This window comes from Strongylocentrotus purpuratus, unplaced genomic scaffold (assembly GCF_000002235.5).
Source record: "Strongylocentrotus purpuratus isolate Spur 01 unplaced genomic scaffold, Spur_5.0 spur5_scaffold_10, whole genome shotgun sequence".
In the NCBI taxonomy this organism is placed as follows: domain Eukaryota; kingdom Metazoa; phylum Echinodermata; class Echinoidea; order Camarodonta; family Strongylocentrotidae; genus Strongylocentrotus; species Strongylocentrotus purpuratus.
The window spans coordinates 6,839,381-6,861,385 of record NW_022145595.1 but is presented as its reverse complement, the minus strand read 5'-3'; the positions used below and the strand labels follow the sequence as shown (position 1 = coordinate 6,861,385).

General features: G+C 37.1%; 2 protein-coding genes across 3 annotated transcripts in view; both read right to left on the bottom strand.

Annotated features, from left to right (window-relative positions):
• Nucleotides 1–274: 274 nt before the first annotated feature.
• Nucleotides 275–3,562, bottom strand: LOC100891172 (tripartite motif-containing protein 45). Its single transcript, XM_011671167.2, has 2 exons — nucleotides 2,680–3,562; nucleotides 275–2,235 (listed from the first exon to the last, which is right to left on the bottom strand). Exons 1-2 carry the CDS (start codon nucleotides 3,313–3,315, stop codon nucleotides 979–981), a joined length of 1,893 nt encoding a protein of 630 aa, XP_011669469.1. The 5' UTR covers nucleotides 3,316–3,562; the 3' UTR covers nucleotides 275–978.
• A 6,425-nt stretch (nucleotides 3,563–9,987) lies between these two features.
• The window catches only part of LOC755983 (lysosomal alpha-mannosidase), a 30,741-nt gene continuing 18,723 nt past the window's right edge, over nucleotides 9,988–22,005 (bottom strand). For both annotated transcript variants that reach the window (XM_030979323.1, XM_030979322.1), the window contains exons 13-24: nucleotides 20,793–20,909; nucleotides 19,678–19,807; nucleotides 18,952–19,040; nucleotides 17,784–18,005; nucleotides 17,215–17,333; nucleotides 16,282–16,383; nucleotides 15,401–15,488; nucleotides 14,184–14,264; nucleotides 13,393–13,611; nucleotides 12,625–12,774; nucleotides 11,444–11,567; nucleotides 9,988–10,301 (exon numbers count right to left, since the gene is read on the bottom strand). In XM_030979323.1, coding sequence (XP_030835183.1) covers nucleotides 10,207–10,301; nucleotides 11,444–11,567; nucleotides 12,625–12,774; nucleotides 13,393–13,611; nucleotides 14,184–14,264; nucleotides 15,401–15,488; nucleotides 16,282–16,383; nucleotides 17,215–17,333; nucleotides 17,784–18,005; nucleotides 18,952–19,040; nucleotides 19,678–19,807; nucleotides 20,793–20,909 — 1,536 coding nt within the window. In that variant the 3' untranslated portion in view covers nucleotides 9,988–10,206. The remainder of the gene's footprint in view (nucleotides 10,302–11,443; nucleotides 11,568–12,624; nucleotides 12,775–13,392; nucleotides 13,612–14,183; nucleotides 14,265–15,400; nucleotides 15,489–16,281; nucleotides 16,384–17,214; nucleotides 17,334–17,783; nucleotides 18,006–18,951; nucleotides 19,041–19,677; nucleotides 19,808–20,792; nucleotides 20,910–22,005) is intronic.

The window sequence follows — 22,005 nt, the reverse complement described above, 5'->3', positions numbered from 1 at the left end:
TTACAAACATATCAACTGGTTTGTCATGTTTTTTAACATGTACTTTAGCAAGATATTGATCTACATTTGCCACTCTCCACCCATGGGTTAAATGGGTACCCGGTAGGATGCTACAGCCAATGTAGTATGCTTAGCAATTTGAGCCTAGTAGTAGTAGCTCTTGCTGAAATGCTCCCCAGGAAGTGGAGAAAGTGCATACATTGTGTGCGGGCAAGCCAATGACCGGGGGTAATAAATGTAAAGCGCTTAAAAATGTGGACTTGTCGATGTATTAAGCGCTATATAAGCGGAAATATTATTATAATTATAAAAGAAAATAATAATAATATTAACTGGATGACCAGGAAAGCGGAAAAGCTTAGTTACAATGGGGTCCTACTTACAAAGTCAGTATTATTTATTTCTATTAAAAATCATGTTATATAAACATAAGCAAAATAAACTTTAAAATACATTTTAAATAACGACACAAGAGAAATATCACTTGTATATAAATATCGCAGAAGTAAATCAATATTTGAGTTCAATTATCAAGTTATACATATATTATCATATCACTTGCATCTTTTGAATGCGTTTCAAGTGGAAGTGAAATATCACAAATAATATAGCAACAATTTCTGTCATACTAAAGTCTTTAATCTTGAATTTACACCTGTAGTATATCGCAAACGTGATTATTCTTTGATTTTGCAGTACCGATCATTTGTTAAAATATCAAAGAGAAAACAAGTACAGAATGAAAAAAGCATATGCATTTTAAAACTTGTTTATAACACAATTTCGATAGAGGGAAATTTTCATGTTATTGGATAATGACAACTGTATTTAGGCAATTAAAATCTATCGATAGAATCTTCCCGTTCGGTTATTTATCACATAATAAACATAAGAATATGAAACATAGGCCCCTGTTATAGATCTGATGCAGAGAGGTATACACACTACAAATAATGGTAATGTAGAGTGTGAGCTGGATTACAGTGATACTTTGATAAAATACAACTTCTTGTCACAAGCAAACGCGAGCATGTCTGGTGAGAGTGAAACCAAGTAACACCAATTACGACAAACCGTCATATTAAGTGCATTGAACTCAACTTTCTCCTTCAGGTTCAGACCATCAAGGTCATAGAGCCTGATCACCACGTTACCATTCTTACAATCAAAGCTCGCTACATAAACCCTGTCCTGCTCATCCAGGGCAGCAAACAGGTAGACACCGAATGGAGCTTGTAGAGACTTACCAGCATTACCATCCCTGTCATAGACCGTCACCACGCTTGGATTGGTGTTACATGAACTCGTGACGATCAAACCCGACCTGGTGGCAGACATCTGCATCGTCTCGTTGTGTGTTGTTGGAACAGTGTCTTTGAGAGTGGATCCAGTCGGGTCATAAATATAGACTTGCTTCTCATTGGTAGCGATAAGGATTTCATCTGATGGACTTCTGTTTAGTCCCAGAAAGCCACTGCTGTTCACGCGGATGGTTGATTTCGTGGAGCCATTGGGTGAATACATGTGTGCTTGGTTGTTACCCGGCCAAATGCATAACGACCTGTCTTGTTGAAATACAAGATCAAGACACTTCATTTTACTTAGTATGTTTGTACACTGGTACTTGTAACCAGCTGAATCAATTACATCTATACTATGTTTATCACCATATCCGATAGCCACACTGTAATCAGAGTACTGGGTCATTCCATACATCATTCCTCGTAGGTCTACACACTGAATGACCTGCAACTTGGGATCTGATTCTGAGATACGCCCGAGTTCAAGACGAGTACCATCTGCAGGCCTAAACCACTTCTCCTGTGCTTTCTTCGTAATGTCTGCTGCAGAAGTGTGATCAGTAGCCTCCTTCAGTATCGCATCCAGCTCCTCACAGAGCAAGGGATGAGCAGACAGACTATCTGTTTCAAGACGACCCAGTCTGTCATTAGCTACCAGTGTTATTGAACTACAAATACTATTGATCCTCTGTTGATCCTTGGTTTTTAAGACGTAGAGGTCGTCCTCGAAACTCCGCTTTACTGCATTGATTTGCTCGATGAGATTTCGATGATTTTCTTCAAGCTCTTTAGCCTTGATGCTGTAGGCTTGACTGATATCGTCCAGAACTTTCTGCACAGCAGTGTATACTTCATGGCGTTGTACTTCCACAAATTGAATGTTCTTCTCCAGTTCTGATTTCTTAGTGGCACATCGCTGGACAAGGTCATTCACCTTAACAAAAGAAATAACAGAGAAGTGAAAAAGAACATTTAGCTATGAAATGTAGCCACGTTTACTAACAGTGGCGGATCCCCCACCCCCCCCCCCCCCTTGAGAAAAAAATCATGTAAAAACATGTGATTTTTACCTTTTTGGGGGGTTGGCCCCTAGACTTTGACACTAGACTTACAATTTGAATTTTTAAATTATTCTTTTTAACATCAGTAAGTTAAAAAAAATGTATTTTACTGCTATTTAGGTGTCATCAATTGTCACTAAAGTACCGATTTTGAGTGAAATTAGTTGAGTTTTGTACAGTGGTGTTTGAAATGTTGAGAATCAAAAGCACAGCTTTTACTACACAGCCAGGAGAGTGATGCTCCTATGTGTGCCTCTGCCCCACCCCCCCCCCCCCCTTTCCGGCGCCTACGGTACCTTAAATGAAACCACGTTTACCTTAAGCCGTAACTCCTGCTCGAAGTCAGCCTGATTCTTGATTTTGTGATTTTGATGACCAACGATCACGCACTTGAAACAGACGTGGATCTTACAATCCTCACAAAACATCTCTTTGTTCTCTTGTTTGTGGGTGAAGCACTTCTTGGATAGATGACCAATGCCGACCTTCCCGTTGATGATATCCTGTATGGATACAATCTCATGGGCCTTAAACATCAAAGACAAACTCCGATGACAGGTTAGACACTGCTCACACAAATAACTGTTGCAGGTTTTGCAGAATGACACAGCCTCCCTTTGACTTATGCAAGCAGTGCATTTTGGACGCATCTCAAGGACAGCATTCATCCCTCTACATTCGACGTGGTAATCGTCTACGAGTCCGTTGACAGTCACATTGGGGAGGAAATCATCGACACGGTTCGCCGACAACTTGGTGATCTCTCTGCAGAGAGGACAGATCATGTGATCGCGATCCTGATGGGACAGGTCATAGTTCCTGAGACACTTCCGACAGAAGGTGTGTCCGCATGAAGTCAGGATGGTTGCCTCGTCGAAGATATCCAGACATAGCGGACACGTCAGGTTGTGTGAAGAGCTTGGAGCTTTATCTTCTGTAGCCTTCTCAGCCATTGTTACAAATATCAGCTTTCTGGCAAATTACAAACACGAGCTCATTGTTCGCATACATCCAGTGTCCAATAAAATAAAGTGTGATCAGCTAATGTACGAACTACGAAGTCGGTTCATGCAAGCTCAAACAATATGCAGTGACGTATATAATATAGATCTAGATCTATAGTAAATTGAACCAATATCATGAATCCCAGTTCTGATGTTGGTTGATAATATGCCTCGAAAGAGATGCGCCTATCTTTGATCAAAAGTTTTCATTCTCTATTCAAGTGTGTATAAAAAGGAGGCTGCAATGGTTAACTCACGCGCGCGCTAGATTGTCTGTTCATATAATGCAGTTTGTGCATCCTATGAATAAAAATGGGTTTTCCCCTTTTCCCACAGAGAGCGCGCGTAGCACCTTTGAACTGGCGGTATTAGTATTCATTATTTTTGTCTATAGAGGGCGGCTAATTTATGCTATTAGTGGTGGATATAATATATTGGAGATCCACTTTAGCAGAATCGTGGATGATAAAGCCAGACGTTTTATTTGCCATGCTACGTACACCAGTGGCGGTTCCAGGGGGGGGGGGGGGGGGGGGGGGGGGGGGGGGGCCGGGGGCCCGGCCCCCCTTTGAGAAAATCATGTAAAAACACGTGATTTTTTTACCTTTTTGGGGGGGTTGGCCCCAGGCGCTCGAGGGGGGGGGGGGGGTGTGCAAATTTTTAAATTTTTGAGGACCAAAAAAAAAATGTGCTCACCCCCACTGAACGACTTTTCGGCCTGCGCGATTTTCACATTTTCGGTCGGGAGCAACAAAAAAAAAAAGTTGGGCCCCCTCCCCTAAGAAATCCTGGATCCGCGCCTGACGTACACCCCCTTCAACTCTCTGCTTATTAGCTTTTTCGAACATAGCCAGAGCTAGAGACTGACAAAACTAGGCTCCGCTCAATTAAGGCTTTAGGAGTTGAGATAATGTGTCAAATTAGAATCTGCGGCCCCCCCCCCCCCCCCCACTCATGTTCCCAACATCTCCGGTAAAGGGGTACTTTTCACGCAACAAAAATTCCGGCTCGTAATACTTAAGAAAAACGGTACGGGAACGATAGCCTTCTAGGAAACGCTCGTTTAAAGTAAACTGTTATATTAATTTTAATAATAATAGTATTAATAATAATAATAGTAATAATAATGATAATAGTAATAATAATGATAATGATAATAATGACAATAATAAAAACAACCATAATGAATTTGATGATGATAATTACAACAATGATAATACTAATAATAACTACCTATAAAGCATTTTATTGGAGTAGCGTGTCGTCATGATTTACGATTTACCTCTAAAGCAACCAAGATTCATCGGGAAAGCCCGCGCATATAGTATTACATCAAATTGTCCGTGGCGACGGAATATTTTACATTATTCCTTTTTATTTTTTTCAGAAATCTATATTCAAAATGTTGTTAGTTTGTTATTTTATACAAAAATATATACAATTAAAGTAAAAACAAGCATTTTACCCGCCCCCCCCCCCCCACTCAGTGTTATTTAGGGTACGCATATGCTTGTTCCCTCTTTTTGAAAGCACCCCCTATCTATATTTCCGAACCCCCTTTCGCGGGCTTTTCCTGCCTTGGAAACCCCCCTAAATCATGAAAAATGCTCAATGTACCCCCTGAATTCGAAACAATTTCTCAGGAGTCCAAAGAGATGAGAGAAAAAAGGAAAAACACCCCCTTTTTAAAGAAATCTCCGGGTGAAAAGCAAATACACCCCTTTTTTTACAATTCTCGGGCCGGACTTTGTCGCACGAAAAGTACCCCTTTACCGGACATTTTGGTAACACGTATGGGGTCTGTTTGTTCTCGGAGATGGGGGGGGGGGGGCCGGGGCGTTTTATTGTGATAGTAAACCATTTCTATCCCTATATGTACTTGTCGTCGTTCACTGCCACCGACTGTTCTTTATTCGTACGTCTTGGCGACAAACGCCCCCGTCAAACTCTTGGTGAATTCGTGGGGAACGATGGATTCATAGGGTAATTAAGTCACACGCACTCAAAGATGAGATATTCATAACGACAAGAATCTGTAACTTCTAGTCATAAATTATGGCACACTATATATGTTTATGAAATCTAACCAAGAAACAAGAGTTGATCATTTTGGTTCATTTATTTGACTACGGAAAAATATATATCAGTAGGCCTAAAGTATTGCATGAAATGATTGTTTATTTTATAATTATTCATTCATTTATTTAATAATTTTCTTTTGGGCAGGTGGGGGCTGGGGGCGGGGGTAGAGCTATTCCTCCCCCTATATAGTTAACATAGGAAACGTGCAATATGTGGGCCCTACATTTTTCTGGATTCTCTGATCCAAATCAATAATACTCGCCAGTATTCTCACAAAAAAATGTCAGTGAGTAATGATTTTAAGGGTCGTCCTCGGTTAAACTATTGATAATGTCTCTGTAAAGATAAGAGTAGCGCACCAGAAAAAGAAGATCAATATATCTCGCTCATTATCAAGGTCCCTTGTACTGTACAGAAGCCAAGGACCACACAGTTAATGATTCGCTAATAATGCAGGAACCCCACTACCCGAATATCGTCATGATTCGGGCAGCACGGCGCCTGATTATGACCTTTTTTATATGCTTTTGTATCGAAATGAAATTTAAACTACAATAAAGTGTTTTGTCTCCCTCGTTTACTTCATCCTCGCAAAATTGATAAATGAGGACGATTCCTGGCAACGAGATGACCGCGTATATAATTTTGCTCTTATATAGTGTATATTGATGACTAAATAACATTTTGCAATTTTTTTGCTGGCTTGCTTCGCTCGCTCGTATATTTGGGATATGAATGATATATTTTTGGGCAAGAGGCCTTTTTACAGGAAAAAGTGCCAGTACATCTTTGTGTACAAAGGATGGAAAAGAAATCCTCTTTGATGAATTCGGGATTTGGGTGATGCAAAACTTTTTAACTCCTAAAAGGGTGCCGTGACTAAAAAAAAGAGTTGAATAACGCAGTTCTAGTAGACTAAAGACTGGTGCCCCCCCCCCCCCCCCTCTAAATGACTAAGCCCATTCTACGCCACTGAATGACATCAATATGTAGTCTTCGAACGAAAATGGTAACTTTATTTTTGAAATTAAGTGCTCATTTTATTCTAATTCTAACATATTCAATGCCTGAATTCACCATGCACGATTACTTCATTAACCTTTTACATGATTTTTTCATTAATACCAGACATATTTCAATTTATATACACATGTATACAAATAATAGAAACACAACTAGAATGCATTAGATTATCACCTCAACAATATTGCACACTACAAACTATTGAAATAAATGCTTAATATTCAACATGTTATATTTCTCTGATGCTAAACCCGATTCTTTATACATGGTCGCGCAAAAAGAACCCTAGATCTGTAATTTTAACGACATCGTTGAATCGAATTGCTTTTACCCAAAATTTATGACTTTTGGTGCGATGTTAATCGGAAAAGAATTTTGAACCCACTAAAACAAAACCAAATGACATATTGTGTCAAAGCTGAAATTGCAGATCTCAGGTGTAGCATTTTGGGGGGCCACCGTGTATAGGATAAAAAAGTTGATTTCTTCTTTCAAAGATAATGTTTAGTGCTGGTCATGTGATGACGTTCCGAGAGAAATCGTCTAGAATCTATTAGAAAGTTGTCGCGTAGTCAAGTGGTTTAATCAATTGAATTGAAATGCAAAGGTCCTGGGTTCAAACCCCAGCATGGCACTGATGTCCTTGAGCAGGGCAATTATCTACTTATCTACATTGCCCGATCCTCACCACTCTGGTTTTAATTGGGTACCCGGTAGGATGCGAATGTCATTGTGATTGGATTTGCACTCCCTTAAAAAGGCGACTAGCTGGAATGCCCCCTAGGGAGAGGAGAATGTGTGCTTAATGTGCAGAAGAGCAGTTGAGTCCAGAGACCGGGGTAACAATAATATTGTAAGTGCTTTAGTCAATGAATGGGCGAGAAACCAGTATTATTATTTATGAAAGTAGATTGTATACGACAGTAATGTTTAGGCCAGGGTTTTGGATTCATCAAATTGATGAGAAATAAACATAATCCTGATCAAAATCACATACAGAGAAACACACTACACACAAAAATTGGTATAACAATGGACTATTCATTAATGTGTTAGAAGATAGAAACTTAATCCCACACGAAAGAAAAAATATATTTCAGAAAAATCTATTCCCTAAAGTCAATAAAAGAAATGCCAACTAAGATCTCAATACTTTAAATGGCCTTCACACAAATATAAATGTATAAATGTCTAAAATATATGATTTAAATAATAAAACAAAGAGTTCTTGCAAGTTTCATGCTTTGTAATTTCCAACTTTTTATTAGTGATCAAGTACATCAAACCTGCTTTAGTATCACCTGTATAGAAAGACAACCTGTCTACAAAGACCACTTTTTTTGTTCTCCTTGAATGTATGTGGTATCTCATTAAAGCCTGTCAGTAATAATGGAACTGTACATAAAGACCACCTGCCCATAACGACCACTTTTTGTGTTTCCCGCCTTAAGCAGTCTTTTTATACAGGTTTCGCTGTACACAAATTTTCATAAGATCTCTCCATTCTTCAAGTGAAGAACAGACATGGAACTCACAAGAATCCTTCTGTCTAGAACACAGGTATATATATGCATAACTAACTATAAGAAGAAGAAGAAGAAAAAGAAGGAAAAATAGAGGCCCAATAATCTTGCAAAGTACAATATTCTAAAATGATGTTGGAAATGTATTAATTAAAAATGTATATTTAACTTTTATTTAGCCAAGGGGGTTTGCTTGGTTTAAGATTTTACTAACACACAAACAATGCTCACTTTTCAAAAGCCATTGCCTGTACTACTTAAATCACATTTCTCATAGCACAAACTGTTTTCTACAAAAGTTGAAGGAAATAATCTCCCTTTCAAATGATACCAACACAAATCTTAAAATACACATAATTAATAGCCTTATCTTATAAGAAATAAACTGCTATTGAAACAAGCAAAAAGAAATGCACTTTACCGGAAAGACAAATTCAGTGAAAAGGGATGAACTTGTGCAACGTGTTATTACATGTTACTTTAATAAGGTTTTAAAGAGATCCTCTTTCTCTCTCCATATTTCAGAGCATTAAATAGATGAAATGACTGTATTGTCACACAACATCGACATACATTAACAATACCAGTATCCCTCTTCTCTTGATTAGAATACTGAAATGTTTTTGCACATTGCATTTGTATTGATGACAAACATACACAGAATAACAGAATATAACAAGCTTAACACAAACACTAAACTGCCTGAATATCTACCAAAAGAAAATCATAAAATTAAGTTCATCCATGATTCTTGTACAATGTAATTCAAAAGAAAGCACACACACGTCTAACTCCACTTCGATTGCATGTGGAACGAAAGTAACACAGAGATCCGGCAAATGAAGAGATCATGAAAGTGGCAAGACATTAATCTACATTTGCCAGTCCATACCCAGGAGTAAAATGGGGACCTTATAGTCGGTTTATAATAGCCTCTGGTATTTGTCCCCTTTCATTGTTTATTGGAATGCTAATAGGATCATTTACATTTCAAAATAGATGACTATTTGTAAATGCATTGATGAAAGATAGGGAAAATTAATTATATTCAAGGTACATGTAACTAGATAAAATTAAGTGGCATGAAAAGAGGCATCCATTACCAGGTGGCATACATGTAGCTAGTGATGTTGCTGAATTAGTATACAAATATACACTGCCTTGAGAGGTTCTGGTTAAAACTATGTGCAAGAGGTGACTCCAATAGTACTACTTGCTGAGGGGCACAGCCCCGAAGCAAATGGTACTTTTGGAGTCACCGAGGCCCATAGTTTAACCAGTACCTCGAATAGAAGGCATGGTATATTTGTTTTATATCCTGCATCAAAAATTTATTTTTAAAAAAATTATTTTAAAAAAAAATTGAATTTAGAACAAAAAAAAATGACAATTTTTATCTAAAAAGATTTAAAATATTTTATTTTCATTAAATTAAGATTTGAAGAAAAAAATTGATTCAATTAAAAAAAAAAAAAATCACTCATTTTTTTTTAAACTCCCGAATAGTAAACCAAAATAGTACTCTCATATAGTACTTTCTAAAAATAGGTCAAATATTTGGGTTATGTGATGAGCTCTCAACCAATCAAAAGCCAACAAATTTTTGATGCAGGATATAATAAAAGATATAATAAAAGATATAATATGTATGTGACATGTATTTGAATGAAAGTGTCGGTAATATTAACATAATCGAGGGAGTGAGCTTATTTACCAGTTCCATATTCTTAAAGGTAAAGACCGGTAGCAATAAAATTGCAATTCAGGGGTTTTGGGTGCACAATCTCCATTCAATATTGTTTAAATATTACCTTCAGAGGTTTAGATGGCAATACTTCAACCTAAATTTGCAAAAAAGCAGAAATATATGCCCAAATGTTCAATGTTGAAGTGCATTGATCGTAATATCTATCCAGGCCGGATCTATATAGTTTACCTTAGGCGGTTTCCCGGCAACATTTGTATCATCACGTCAAAACATATTCTTTCACATGATTGGTAATAAGAACTTCCATTTCATTTTTTGAGAGGAGGGCGTTTCCAAAACTGGTCTATACCTTTAAGATGTGATTCTAACTCTATGTGACAGAATTATGCAGTTTCCCTTCCAGATGTGTGTTTTCATACCAGCACACTTTGCTAAGATACACTCTTGCATCTACTGAAATCAAGTGCAGTACATCTACTTTATATAGCTAAAATGGAGGCATCCTCAGTGTCGGCTGACCGTAACGTTGAACGTCCTGATGTCCATTGGATTGAGTGTCACATTGAAGTCTGGGGCTGTCGCAGGGATGGGTTTGAAAGCTGGAAAGTTAAACAGACGCAAATATCAATACATGGGACCATTCAGATAGAATACATGCGTTTGGTAGTACAGTCAAACCTGCTTTAGTGACCACCCGTCTACAAAAACCACATTTTTTGTTTCCCTTGAAAATGGTTACTCATTGAAACATGTACAATAGGCACCTGTCTACAAAGACCACCTGCCTATGAAGACTACTGTTCTTGTCTCCCTTGGGTGGTCTTTATAGACAGGTTTCTCTGTACTCCCATGGTCCTCTTCATCTTTAACACTACCGGTCAACACTTTCACTATTTTCACCTTTATGCTTTTCACATGAATATCAGAATAATCTTTTTTTTTTCAAATTAAATTACACATTACTCATAAATCAGGATTCATTTATAAATCTATATGTACCATGCTTTCAGAAGAAGAAAAAAAATTGCATAATATGCACTAGTTTACGTACATTGTACATGTAAAGTTAACTAGTAAATACAATTTTCCACTAACTTTCCATCTAAACACACATGATTGTAATAATGATAATAAATTGTATTTATAAAGCGCTTAATACAATGTTTCTAAAGCGTTAAACAAAACAAGTTACAGCGTAAAGTAAACATACAACAATAATAGTACATACATGTAATTCTAATAATAAAAACTACAGATAATAAGCAACTTACTTTAAACAAAACTGCCCTATAAATAACTATTATACAAGAGATTCTTCAAGGTTTCCTTAAACGACTCTACGGATGGGGATTAGCAGATACTAATTGGTTAAATATTCTATAATTTAGGGGCTGCAACAGCAAAAGCATGATCAGCGTAACGGGTATTGATTCGGACACCAGTGGCTTATTGGAAATTAGCATGTGTAGTTGACCGTAATGAACGTGATGGAACAATACGTTTGAGAAGGTCGTTTAAATATGATGGAGGATACGGTACTCAAGTTTAATTTTGAATATTATCAAAAGAATCTTAAACTGAATGTGAATTAAAACAAGTAGCTAACGAAGAGATCTAAGAACAGGAGTTTGGGTGATGAATATGCTGAAGTGGAGAAATGGTGGATTTCGGTTAGCCAGAGTACAATTTGTTACAATAATCTAAATGATAGTCACGGTTGACTATGGTACTGTTAACGAACCTTGTGGGGTTGTGGTGGAACTGCCCTCAATTTTCCACTGAAGACGATCGACACTCTTCAAGACCTGGTTGGCTGATAGGGATAGCTCCTCGACATCAGATATTCCAAAGGGTTTGAACAGATCCTGCATCAAGAATGAATTCATAGAGCATGAGACAACTGGTCATATTCGTCCTGCTCCACAACACTGTGTTAGAGGAACTCGGCCTAGCAGACGGTTGTTACCATTAAAATGCCTGTAACTTCAAAAAGAGACGTGCTCTATAGACCAAAATACTAGATAGGCTAAAGATGAATGGTAATTGACCTGGTGTTAAAAGACCCTGGTTTATATACATTTACATGTATTAATGAATTTACATGAGCCAACTTACTGACTAGTTGAGAAAAGTTTAGAAATTGTGGTTATGGGCCGGTACTCAGGTGGTATGGGTTTGGAATAATTTTTGAAGGTCTATGGCGGAGGATAGGGATCAGGGGGTTCGGAGCAGATACAAGCAATCTATGTGCTAGGATATCCTCTTTTGTGTTACAGTGTATTTCTCTTGATTCAACAGCTCTATATGACTAGTAAGTATGGGGGTTTGTCCAGGAATTGAACCTGGGACCTTTCTTACCCCAAACCAGAATCATACATGTCAGAAATATGAGTATTTTACTCACTTTTTCAGCTGAGATACGTTAGTTAGCCAACTACAGTATTCAGTTGATGCTTTTGTCTACATATTTTATCCTACGTTTGAAACAGCTCCCTAGCACAATTTTTGTGCAGGCCTTGATTGGTAGGCATTAGGTTATCATATGCAGTCAACACAAGTTGAGCACCATTACAATAGTGCACATTTAATGCGATGTGTTCAATTGCGCATTATTTTGGATTGATCATGTGACGTCACAATGCTTGTCAGTCAGTGTTTTGCCTCAAAGCCATCTTGCTAAAGTAAAATGCATGGATGTAATCTGAGTACGAGTTCAGACATTTTACCTTACCATGACAAATGCTGGATAAAATGCTGGCTTAATCCCTGTACTGGATGGAATCTGTCCCCAGGACTCACCAGTCCGGATAATCCAGATATCATCTGTTTAGGGCCAGAAGGTAGTTAACTCAAATACTTCAACAAACATTTAACACCCTTCTGGCTCTGAACAGACGATGTGACCTATGACCTTATTCTTACCCTAAGAGAAACTGTGACAGGCTTGGAGAAAGCTTTGTCGTCTCCGACCTCAAACTGATGCTCTAGCCTTAGGAGGAGGATGTTTGGTTTGAGCTGCTCTAGCGTCAGAAGGTGAACATTGGCTGGAAGAGCTTGACTGATGAAAGACGACTGCAGATAAATCAAGAATAAATGATCAACATTTTTTTTTAAAGATAAACAATTGTTAGCAGTTAATTCTTTAAAGCCCAACTGTCCTACTTGTAGCTACTTGCTCCCTCTATATAGAAAACAATGCCTAATCCTTTTTTTCTTATGTTAATTGAGAGCTGAGTTGATGAGATAGCCAGCTGTCATTGACCACGCTGTGTGGTCTAATCCCTCCTGGCCAAACTAGTACAGCTGGCCTTTAATAGGTTAATTACTGAAAGGTTCAGATATAAAAAAATAATGTATAGATATCTCTTTCCCCCCAAAAATAGGCAAATTTGTACTTTGCAGTCAAGAAAAACTCAGTCCATGCTTTTTTTCTTTTTTAATAGAGATATGGCTTTTGATATAAAAATGTAGAAATAAAAAAATTTGATCTGAATATTAATCACAATTATAATGAGGAAATGAGTATTTGAAGAAGAAAATGGCACGCCTATTCATTGTGATGATAGAGGGAAATAGATAGGAGGAATTGCAAAGAATAGAAGAAGAAAATAATGGGAAAAAAGGACAGCAAGTAATAAAGATGGATTGAGAGAAGAGTGAGATAAGAGTGAGAGAAAGGAGGAGACTTACAGATACTGGAGACTGGTTTCCCATTGCCGTGGAGACATAGAAATATGGCTTCATGTAGATTTCCTCCCCAAGTATACGCTGGATGTAGGCAGCTTTCTTGGGCGTCGCCAAGGAAACGGTATGGGTTCCTCGGACCATGAGCCCGTCACCAAACTGGCCAGTCTCGTTCAGAGGTTCACCGACGCCCCGATTGTCATCCTTAAGAATCCTACGATGAATCTGAAATGAAAGACAGTATGGGATATTTAAAAAGTTATGATTCATTAAAACAAAATTCTGGTCAAGCAACAACAAAAAAAGCACTGTAAAACAGAGATATTCACTCCGTGCAAACTCTAAATTGGCCCATACATGTGTACACTTTTTGACAAGTGAATAATGCTTCCAAAGCAAAATAAAATTGAGTTGATGACCAGTTAAAAAAATGCATGAAGAGAAAAAATAAATAATAATAACAATATTATACATGTATTGTACTGGTTGTTGCTGGAAAAAATAATACTTTACAGAAATAATAATGAATGATAAATATTCAGCACTATGGAATACCCAGTTAATAAAAGATTTGACATTTCTTCATAATTTTTCCATCGTCGTTGGATGATTTTCGCCAGGACAAACCAATACTTATATGCTAGATGATCAAAATACTTAAATGCTAGATAATCAACCTTTTCTGATTGATTCCACAACGTTTCTTTCACAATACAATTGCATGACCATGCAGAACTCAACTTTATCTTTAACATTTTAATGATGAAAACTGACTCTGTTAAACATTTTTCACTCACCATAATTTCAACCGAGCCATTGCTGAGACTGCTTCCCCCCTGTGATCTGTCCGTCATGACTGTAAACTGAGACATGGTATCCTAGAAAAAAAACATTAAAACAAAATCAATAAAAAAAAACTGATTTAACCTTTTCAACAGTAATGGATTTATATTTAGGGCTGGATTGATCACACATTATTCTTCAAATTAGCAACAATTATATTTTTCCTTTTATTGCTACATTGCTCAAATAATATTTGATATTTCTGATAAAAAATATATATGGGCGAGAATGTTGTTGAAAATTAAAAAAAATTACCAGTTTTGATATATAGAAAAACAATGACTTTGAATCTCTCAACATGTTGCCATTTTAAGGATTATAAAACTTATTTTCCTTTTCAAAATTCCTAGCGCCAAACGCAGTATAGTCATGAAACAAAAATGGATGCTGTGTGTGCAGAAATTTGTGCCCTTTCTACCCATGCATGTGGCATATTTTTTAGGGATCTGAATCAACGTATTGAGCCAATTAACCACAAATTGGAGAATGATCGTCGCAAAAGGGTTAAAGATGATAGAGAAGGTCGAGTTCTAGTTGGTAAAGATGAAAAATAATTTGTGCTCTCTTATTATTTCTATGTTATTATGGAATAAATATCATAGAAGGAATGTACCCTGACAAGGGTTGCTTTTTAAATGCCCTCACATTTGAAATATGACGAGAAAAAAATTTGAATTATTTCATAGATCTACTATGAGTTTAGGAAGCATGAAATTTGTTGCTCGTTAAAGGGGCTGTATCATGATGAGACTACTTGTCTTTCCAGTGGCCTGACTCGGGGCCAATCAGGTATATTCGACTACGGAGGACGCGAACGCAGTATTCATGTTTGTGTTACATACACAAAACCGAAGCATGAGGAGAATTTTGGTCTGTTTCGCGCCCTTTCGCGAATGCTAGCGTGCGCTGACCCAATTAATCAAGTCCATTCGTTTACGTGCAGTTGTCCAAAAGGAGTGGTAGATGGCGTTGACCAGTATATACATGCTACAGCCCCTTTAAAATCTTGCTTATATCACGAACAATGAAAAGGGAAGATTAAAATGTTAAAAATAAGAGACACAAACAGCCAAATACTTGTATTGACAAAGATCTCCATTAGAAAAAACATTTGTCTAAATATACTCTCACAATTTAAAACTTAGGAGGTAGCAGATCATTTGGTACTTACATTGATGATGATCCGACTGTTAATTGGATAGTAGTTGCCTGCAACTGGTTCGCTGTTGACATATGGATAGTCTTCCCGTTGATACAGACTTTACACACACACACAAAGAAAAGAATTGGATGAAAATTAAATAACATGAATACCACATTTTGAAGTAGCTACACACATACTGGCACAATACAATGTTTAATGATTTAATTTCAATGTACATGTTATTCCTACACTAGATAGTACGTTTGGGCATTCAAAAACATACTGAGAAATAAAGCTATTTCAAACACATTTTACCTCGAACTTATACACCTAATGTGTATACAGTTTGGGTCTGTTTGATGATTAATGGTTTGGTTTTGTTTGTTTAACATGACTGATAAGAAAGCATGTGCGTGCAAGTACTTAAGCAACTATGGGACCAAGGGCTTTAAGTCCTCTCCAAGGGACTTGGTAATGAAGATTAATGCCTTATCAAAGGGCACTCGCCTATCAACTTTATTTTGAACCCAGGACCTCCCAGTTACAAGGCCATGGCTCTACCACTAAGGCCTGCTCAATTGTCGTCTGAATAAAGGGTAGGTGTTATCTAAAGACTTTCTAAGTGTAACATTTTTTACAAACCAGTCACATAGTAACCTCAAAGTGATTCAAATGATGATAGTACTGATGAAAGTAATGAAAGTAATGATGATGATGATTGCTCGATGCCTATGGTATGAACTCCCTGCATTTCTAAGAAATAGCATTTCACTTGACTTCTTCCAAAAACATCTGAAAACATAATTCTACCATTCTTCTTATTTTGTTGATTGACTAATGGGACAGCGCTAAGTAAATCCAATGATTATTATTATTATCATGATAAACATAAAAGCTGGTGAACTTACACTCTTTTCATCATCTGTCTACCATTGGAGTCCGTGTAGAACGTCTGACCCGACTGTATATTGGTGTCAAATCGTGTTATGATCTCCTTGCCCAAACCATCACTAAGATGAAGAAAAGGAGGAGGTGGAGAATGAAAAATGGTAGAAATGGAAAGTAAAATGGAAAAGAAAGAAAAGGAAAAACAAGAGAGAGAGAGAGAGAGAGAGAGGGGGGGGGGGACAGAGAAAAAGAGAGAAAGAGGGAGAGAGAGAGGGGGAAGAGGGAGAGAAAGAGAGAGTGTGAGAGAGAGAAAGAAATACAAAGTGAAAGAGAGAGAGAGAGAAAGAGAAAATGACAAATTTCAAAATAAATATTACGTATTTTGCGTTCTGGACATGTCCTTCTTGTGCCACTTCGTTTGCGCTAAACTAAAAAACTAGACATACAAATCATACTAGAAATATTCTCAATGTCATCATCATTGACAACTTAATTTATATCCTGCACTTATATTGCATCAGACATCTAGTCACCTCCATAGACAATGGATGATATGATAATGATGTTGAGTGTTTCTTGTATTGTGCCAGTGCCTGCATCTGCTGGGCAGATCTCTATGTTTCACGAATTCAAAGTTCTTGGTGAGGATTTCAAATAATTTAGTTTAAATGATTTTTTGTTGGCATTATTATTCTCGAGATGATGTCGTAGTTGGGATTTATTACTCTATTAACCCACTGGCAACAGGAACCCGGTTGTCCCCGTGCAAGTCTACATGAATAATAAAAAGTCAGTAGTAAGTGGGTTTAGTTAACATCTACTTCATCTAGGTCGAAGTGGCCAATGTAGATGTCTAGATCTAGGTCATTAGTGCTATGACAGGGATTTGAACCCGGTACCTCATTATCAATAGATCGGTCACTTAACCACGAGACCAAAACACCTCTACTTACCCAATAGGGATAGGGCCAACCGTCCATGTGAACTCTGCTGCACTTTGACCTTTGTATAGTCTGACCACCTGGCTCAACCAAGGTGTGAACTGCTGTTGAACCTCTTGTACTACATCACCCTGAGAAAAAAAAAGGAGGATACAAATTATTTTTTTGTGTTCATCTTGCCTTGTTTTCATTCATTTCTAGGATGTGTTAAGTAATTTCTTCAACCAATAGGCCATTTTCGTTATTGTAACGTAACCAAATGTATGTGTATGCCTTTGTGAAGCACCTCATACAAATCATTTTGTTTACCTGTTACAAATAAATTTATCTCAATAAATCCAGATTTACTATTATTATTATCATTATTATTATCACCTTTATACTATTATCTAATAGTGGAAGCCAGGCGAAAAAGAGGCAGACCTGCTATATCCTGGTTGAAAGACATCCACACATGGACAGGGAAAAAGCTGTCAGAGGCACCAAGAGCGACAGCAGACAAGAGAAGGATGGCATAAACTTGTGATGGTCACAGCAGCGCAGCTAGCGCTACCCGACTGAAAGAAGAAGACTGTTATTACCTTGACCACTTTAACCAGCACCGACGTCCCATCAAACAGAGGATATGGGACCGATTTGTTAGGTCGGAAGATGTAGGCCCCCGAGCCTTGTATCGAGACGTTGTTCCCTGTGCTGGATTCGTACCAGTAGAAAGACTGGGTCATAATGTTGCTGATGTTCGACCCCAAGTTGGTCATTGATTTCAAGAGGCCGGTGATTCCATCAAAGCTCAGACTCAGGATCTAGAAAATAGATAATTCAGGTAATATTTATTTTTTTAAAGAATTTATCATTATAATTTTTTTCAATCATTTGAATTATAAAAAATAATGATGTGACAAAAAAATGTTGGTGTTTGATGTCAATTTGGTTTTTGATTTCAAGAGCCTGTCTTTCCAGCAAAGCTCAGGATCATGAACTAAATGAATAAAGATTGAAGCATTTCTCATTGTTCATTTGCTGAGAATGCTAATGTTAGACCCTAAGGTGGTCATTGATCTCAAAACACCAGTGTTTCCATCAAACCTGAGACTCAGAAACTAAATGGTATAAAATTGTAACAATTGTCATTGTTACTTCAAACTTCCTGAAACTCTCATCGGACATCAAATGATCAGTGTCAAGAATTAGAAAATTATTGTTGAAAAGAAAAAAATCTCGCACTTTGAATAGATTCATTAAATTTGTTTGAAGTATTTGTAAAAAATGTTAAACTTTAAATGGCCAGTGTTCCCATCTAATTCTTTATCATAAACTACAAATACGATCGACAAAAAAGTTACAAATTCTTTTCAATAATGTAAATTCCTACAAAAATGTTTTGATCATTTCCTTAATTTCTCTATATTTAATCAAAGTAATTTTATCTACCCCATTGAAATGTAGATCTTTTTGTCAAAATCTAATTACGGTAGGGTTTATAATCAAAGTATTGTATGGCTCAGTCATCAGGTGGTCATGACTAAGGCGTACAAAAAAAAGATGTTGTATCTTGAAATCTACGGTCGGCTTTTAAAACAAGTTTTTTTAACCGTTTTTTAGGAAAAAAATGTATTAAAGTATATTAAATATCAGCCCAAAAAGGGAGTAAAGTCTCGACAGACCGACCCATGTTTTGGCACCTAAAGGGTAATACATCTTTTGTTAGGCCTCATAGCCACGCTATCCTTGAAACAGGGTGTCACTCACCTCATTGGATATTATCACATCTCCATCTACCCTATTGATAGTTGTGGCTGGACGGCTGTGACGAATCGCCCCGAGACGGGATATCATATCTGGGAGGGAATAGATGGTAATGGATTGTCATGACAAAAATAATGTTTTGTTTTCTGAAAGCCATGTTATGAACAAATTTCAATTTAATAACACAGAGTTAATGCCCTTCTGGCTCTAAAAACTACTATCAGTAATGCATTTACAATATAGCTGTATCTATTATTTCATATTGAGTCCAAACATACTCCTAAGTTATTGGAAATATTTTTGAGACCTAGAATTCCATGTTTAGTTCCCCCTTCCGCATGTCATCATCATCATTTATTAACTCATATCCTGCCATAAGGCCGGATGCACGCTACCGTTATAGTGCTTTGTACACGCTATCGATTGGCTGCTTAATTCATGCGATCGAGCCTCAGCTTAGCTGCTTTATGCATGCATGCTTGCATTCGTAATAGCATTCATTGTTCATGATCATTGTACTGTGCCGAGTGCTTCTCAAGCGCTATTATTCGCACCATCAGATTATCTCAAAATACACTTGGCACAGGGGGGATTTGTGGCTTGGCACAATGGGGATTAGCCCTGTGGCACTGGGCTGTATTCATTATGGCAGGAAAAGAGTAAAAGTCAGAAGAAAATGCAATAGCAATTAATTACAAACAAACACAACCAAATACCAAATCCTCTTACTCATTGAAGGTGCAGTGACTTGGTATGTGGTGTATCCCATTGGCGGTATGGTTGCCATGAAGATGAGTTCCTTAGTAGCGCTCCCTCTATCCCTCCTCACGCTCTTAGTGCTTGCCGTCACATCTTGAATCTAAACAATAATCAAAACGAAGAATATGAGAAACATCCCTTCACTAAATATGCCTTATTTCCCTCCTCACGCTCTTGCTTGCCGTCACATCTTGAATCTAAACAATAATCAAAACGAAAAATATGAGAAACATCCCTTCACCAAATATTCCTTATTTCCCTCCTCACGCTCTAAGTGCTTGCTGTCACATCTTGAATCTAAACAATAATCAAAACGAAGAATATGAGAAACATCCCTTCACTAAATATGCCTTATTTCCCTCCTCACGCTCTTGCTTGCCGTCACATCTTGAATCTAAACAATAATCAAAGCAAAAAATATGAAAAACATCCCTTCACTATTAATATTCCTTATTTCCCTCCTCACGCTCTTAGTGGCTGGTGTCACATCTTGAATCTAAACAATAATCAAAACAAAAAATATGAAAAACATCCCTTCACTGAATAGTCCTTTTATCCCTTCTCACGCTCTTAGTGCTTGCCGTCACATCTAGAATCTTAACAATAATCAAAACAAAAAATATGAGAAACATCCCTTCACTAAATATTCCTTATTCCCGGGTTTACAACTGGCATTTTCTGGGCCAGTGAATACAGATCAGTGTTCCCGCAGGAATTTGAGAATCGAATTCCACAACTTTCCTTGACTGTTCATGACCGAGTTTCCATGACCAGATAAGTACCTTTTTGGTATGGGTTGCGGCATCCAAGCAGTGTACGGATACCACGCAGTGACAAACATTATCTCATCTTTGTGATGGTCTTAGCCTCCCTTCACAATATCCATGACTTTCTATCACTTTGGGAGATTTTAAGAATCGTTTTTAATGACTTTCCAGAAGAATCTTTTTTACCATGACTTTTCCGCTTTTTTCCATAAACCATGGAAACCCTGAATTATTCATTACTTCTCTCCATAGTTTAAGCTCAAATCAGAACAAGACCTTGAATCTTGAATCTTGAACAAGAAATCGTTGTGTGATTACCTGACTGGAGACCGTTGTTCCATTAGGGCCCATGACGGTGTAAGTAGCCTGGTTGACTGGAAGTCTGATCGGTGACGTCACAGAGCGTGCGATAGGGTTGTACACCACTACCGTGAACTAATGCCAAAGTCATTGGGAAAATATAAAAAACATAATATTTATGACTTGGGTACTATTCACAGAGATAAATCTCATGATAATGTTCAACAAAATGGGAATTCCATATTAAAGAAATGCAATGAATCTAGTGGGTAAAATACATTTATCTCGCCAGAAAAATTCCGCAGAAGCTGTATTCTGAACTCATATAATTTTCAAACTAATTGGGAAAAACCAAATCTGGTCCGTAATGGGGTTTTGGATTAACTACATGTAGTTTCTCTTTAAAGGTACTATGTCCCATTTGCAGGCCCAAAAAATGAAAAGGTTAAATTCCAACAGCATTTGATAGTAAATGCTAATTGAGAACTTCTCTAAAAAAAGGGGGCTTGAAAACGTTTTCAAGTGGGAAAATAACGACCATTAGTTGTTGAATCGACTTAAGAGCTATAGAGCCAGTAAGTAATAGTCTGATTTTCAGACCATTGTACCGAATGGTCGTACATTTTATGCTGCGCAAAGATTTAATCAGTTAAATTTTGGCAATTTTTCCAAGAAGTGCGTTATTGATGTAGACAAATGCTCATGTACCCTTTACAGCTCATTTTATGTATGTTATTACCAAAGAAGAAAAAAGCCAGTCAGTCACTCAATAGTGTCTGACAGTGAAGTCTAGCAAGTTAACGGGTTTCCTTGCATAATTTGAATATAAGAACACTGCTAACGTTTAAATTTCACAGATAGGACATACATGACATATTCATAATTCCTGCAAAGTTCTACAGAATTTGATGTTGGCTGCAAAAGGAACATAGTATCTTTAAAAGGACATTCTTACCAAATCCATTTCCTTGTGTATCACCTAAAAAACTGATAATGATGCACATTATGTTCAGTTGGAATATAAATTTCAATTCATGTGTCAATATAATTAGCAACTATAAATATAAGGATAATAATAACAAATCCTGTTCCTTCATGTTGATGTTGTTAGTTTAGTTTTTAAGGTTCTTGTTACAAGATTTATAATATTTATGTCTAAAGAACTGAAAACTAATAATGATCCACATTATGTTCAGTTTGTATATAAATTTCATTTATTGTATATAAATTT

What these genes read in the sequence shown, in the direction of transcription:
- LOC100891172 (XM_011671167.2), bottom strand. Translation starts at nt 3,315, where the DNA reads ATGGCTGAGAAGGCTACAGAAGATAAAGCTCCAAGCTCTTCACACAAC. An exon ending in AGCAGGAGTTACGGCTTAAG is followed by an intron (nt 2,236 to 2,679) that starts GTAAACGTGGTT and finishes TCTTTTGTTAAG; the next exon opens with GTGAATGACCTTGTCCAGCG.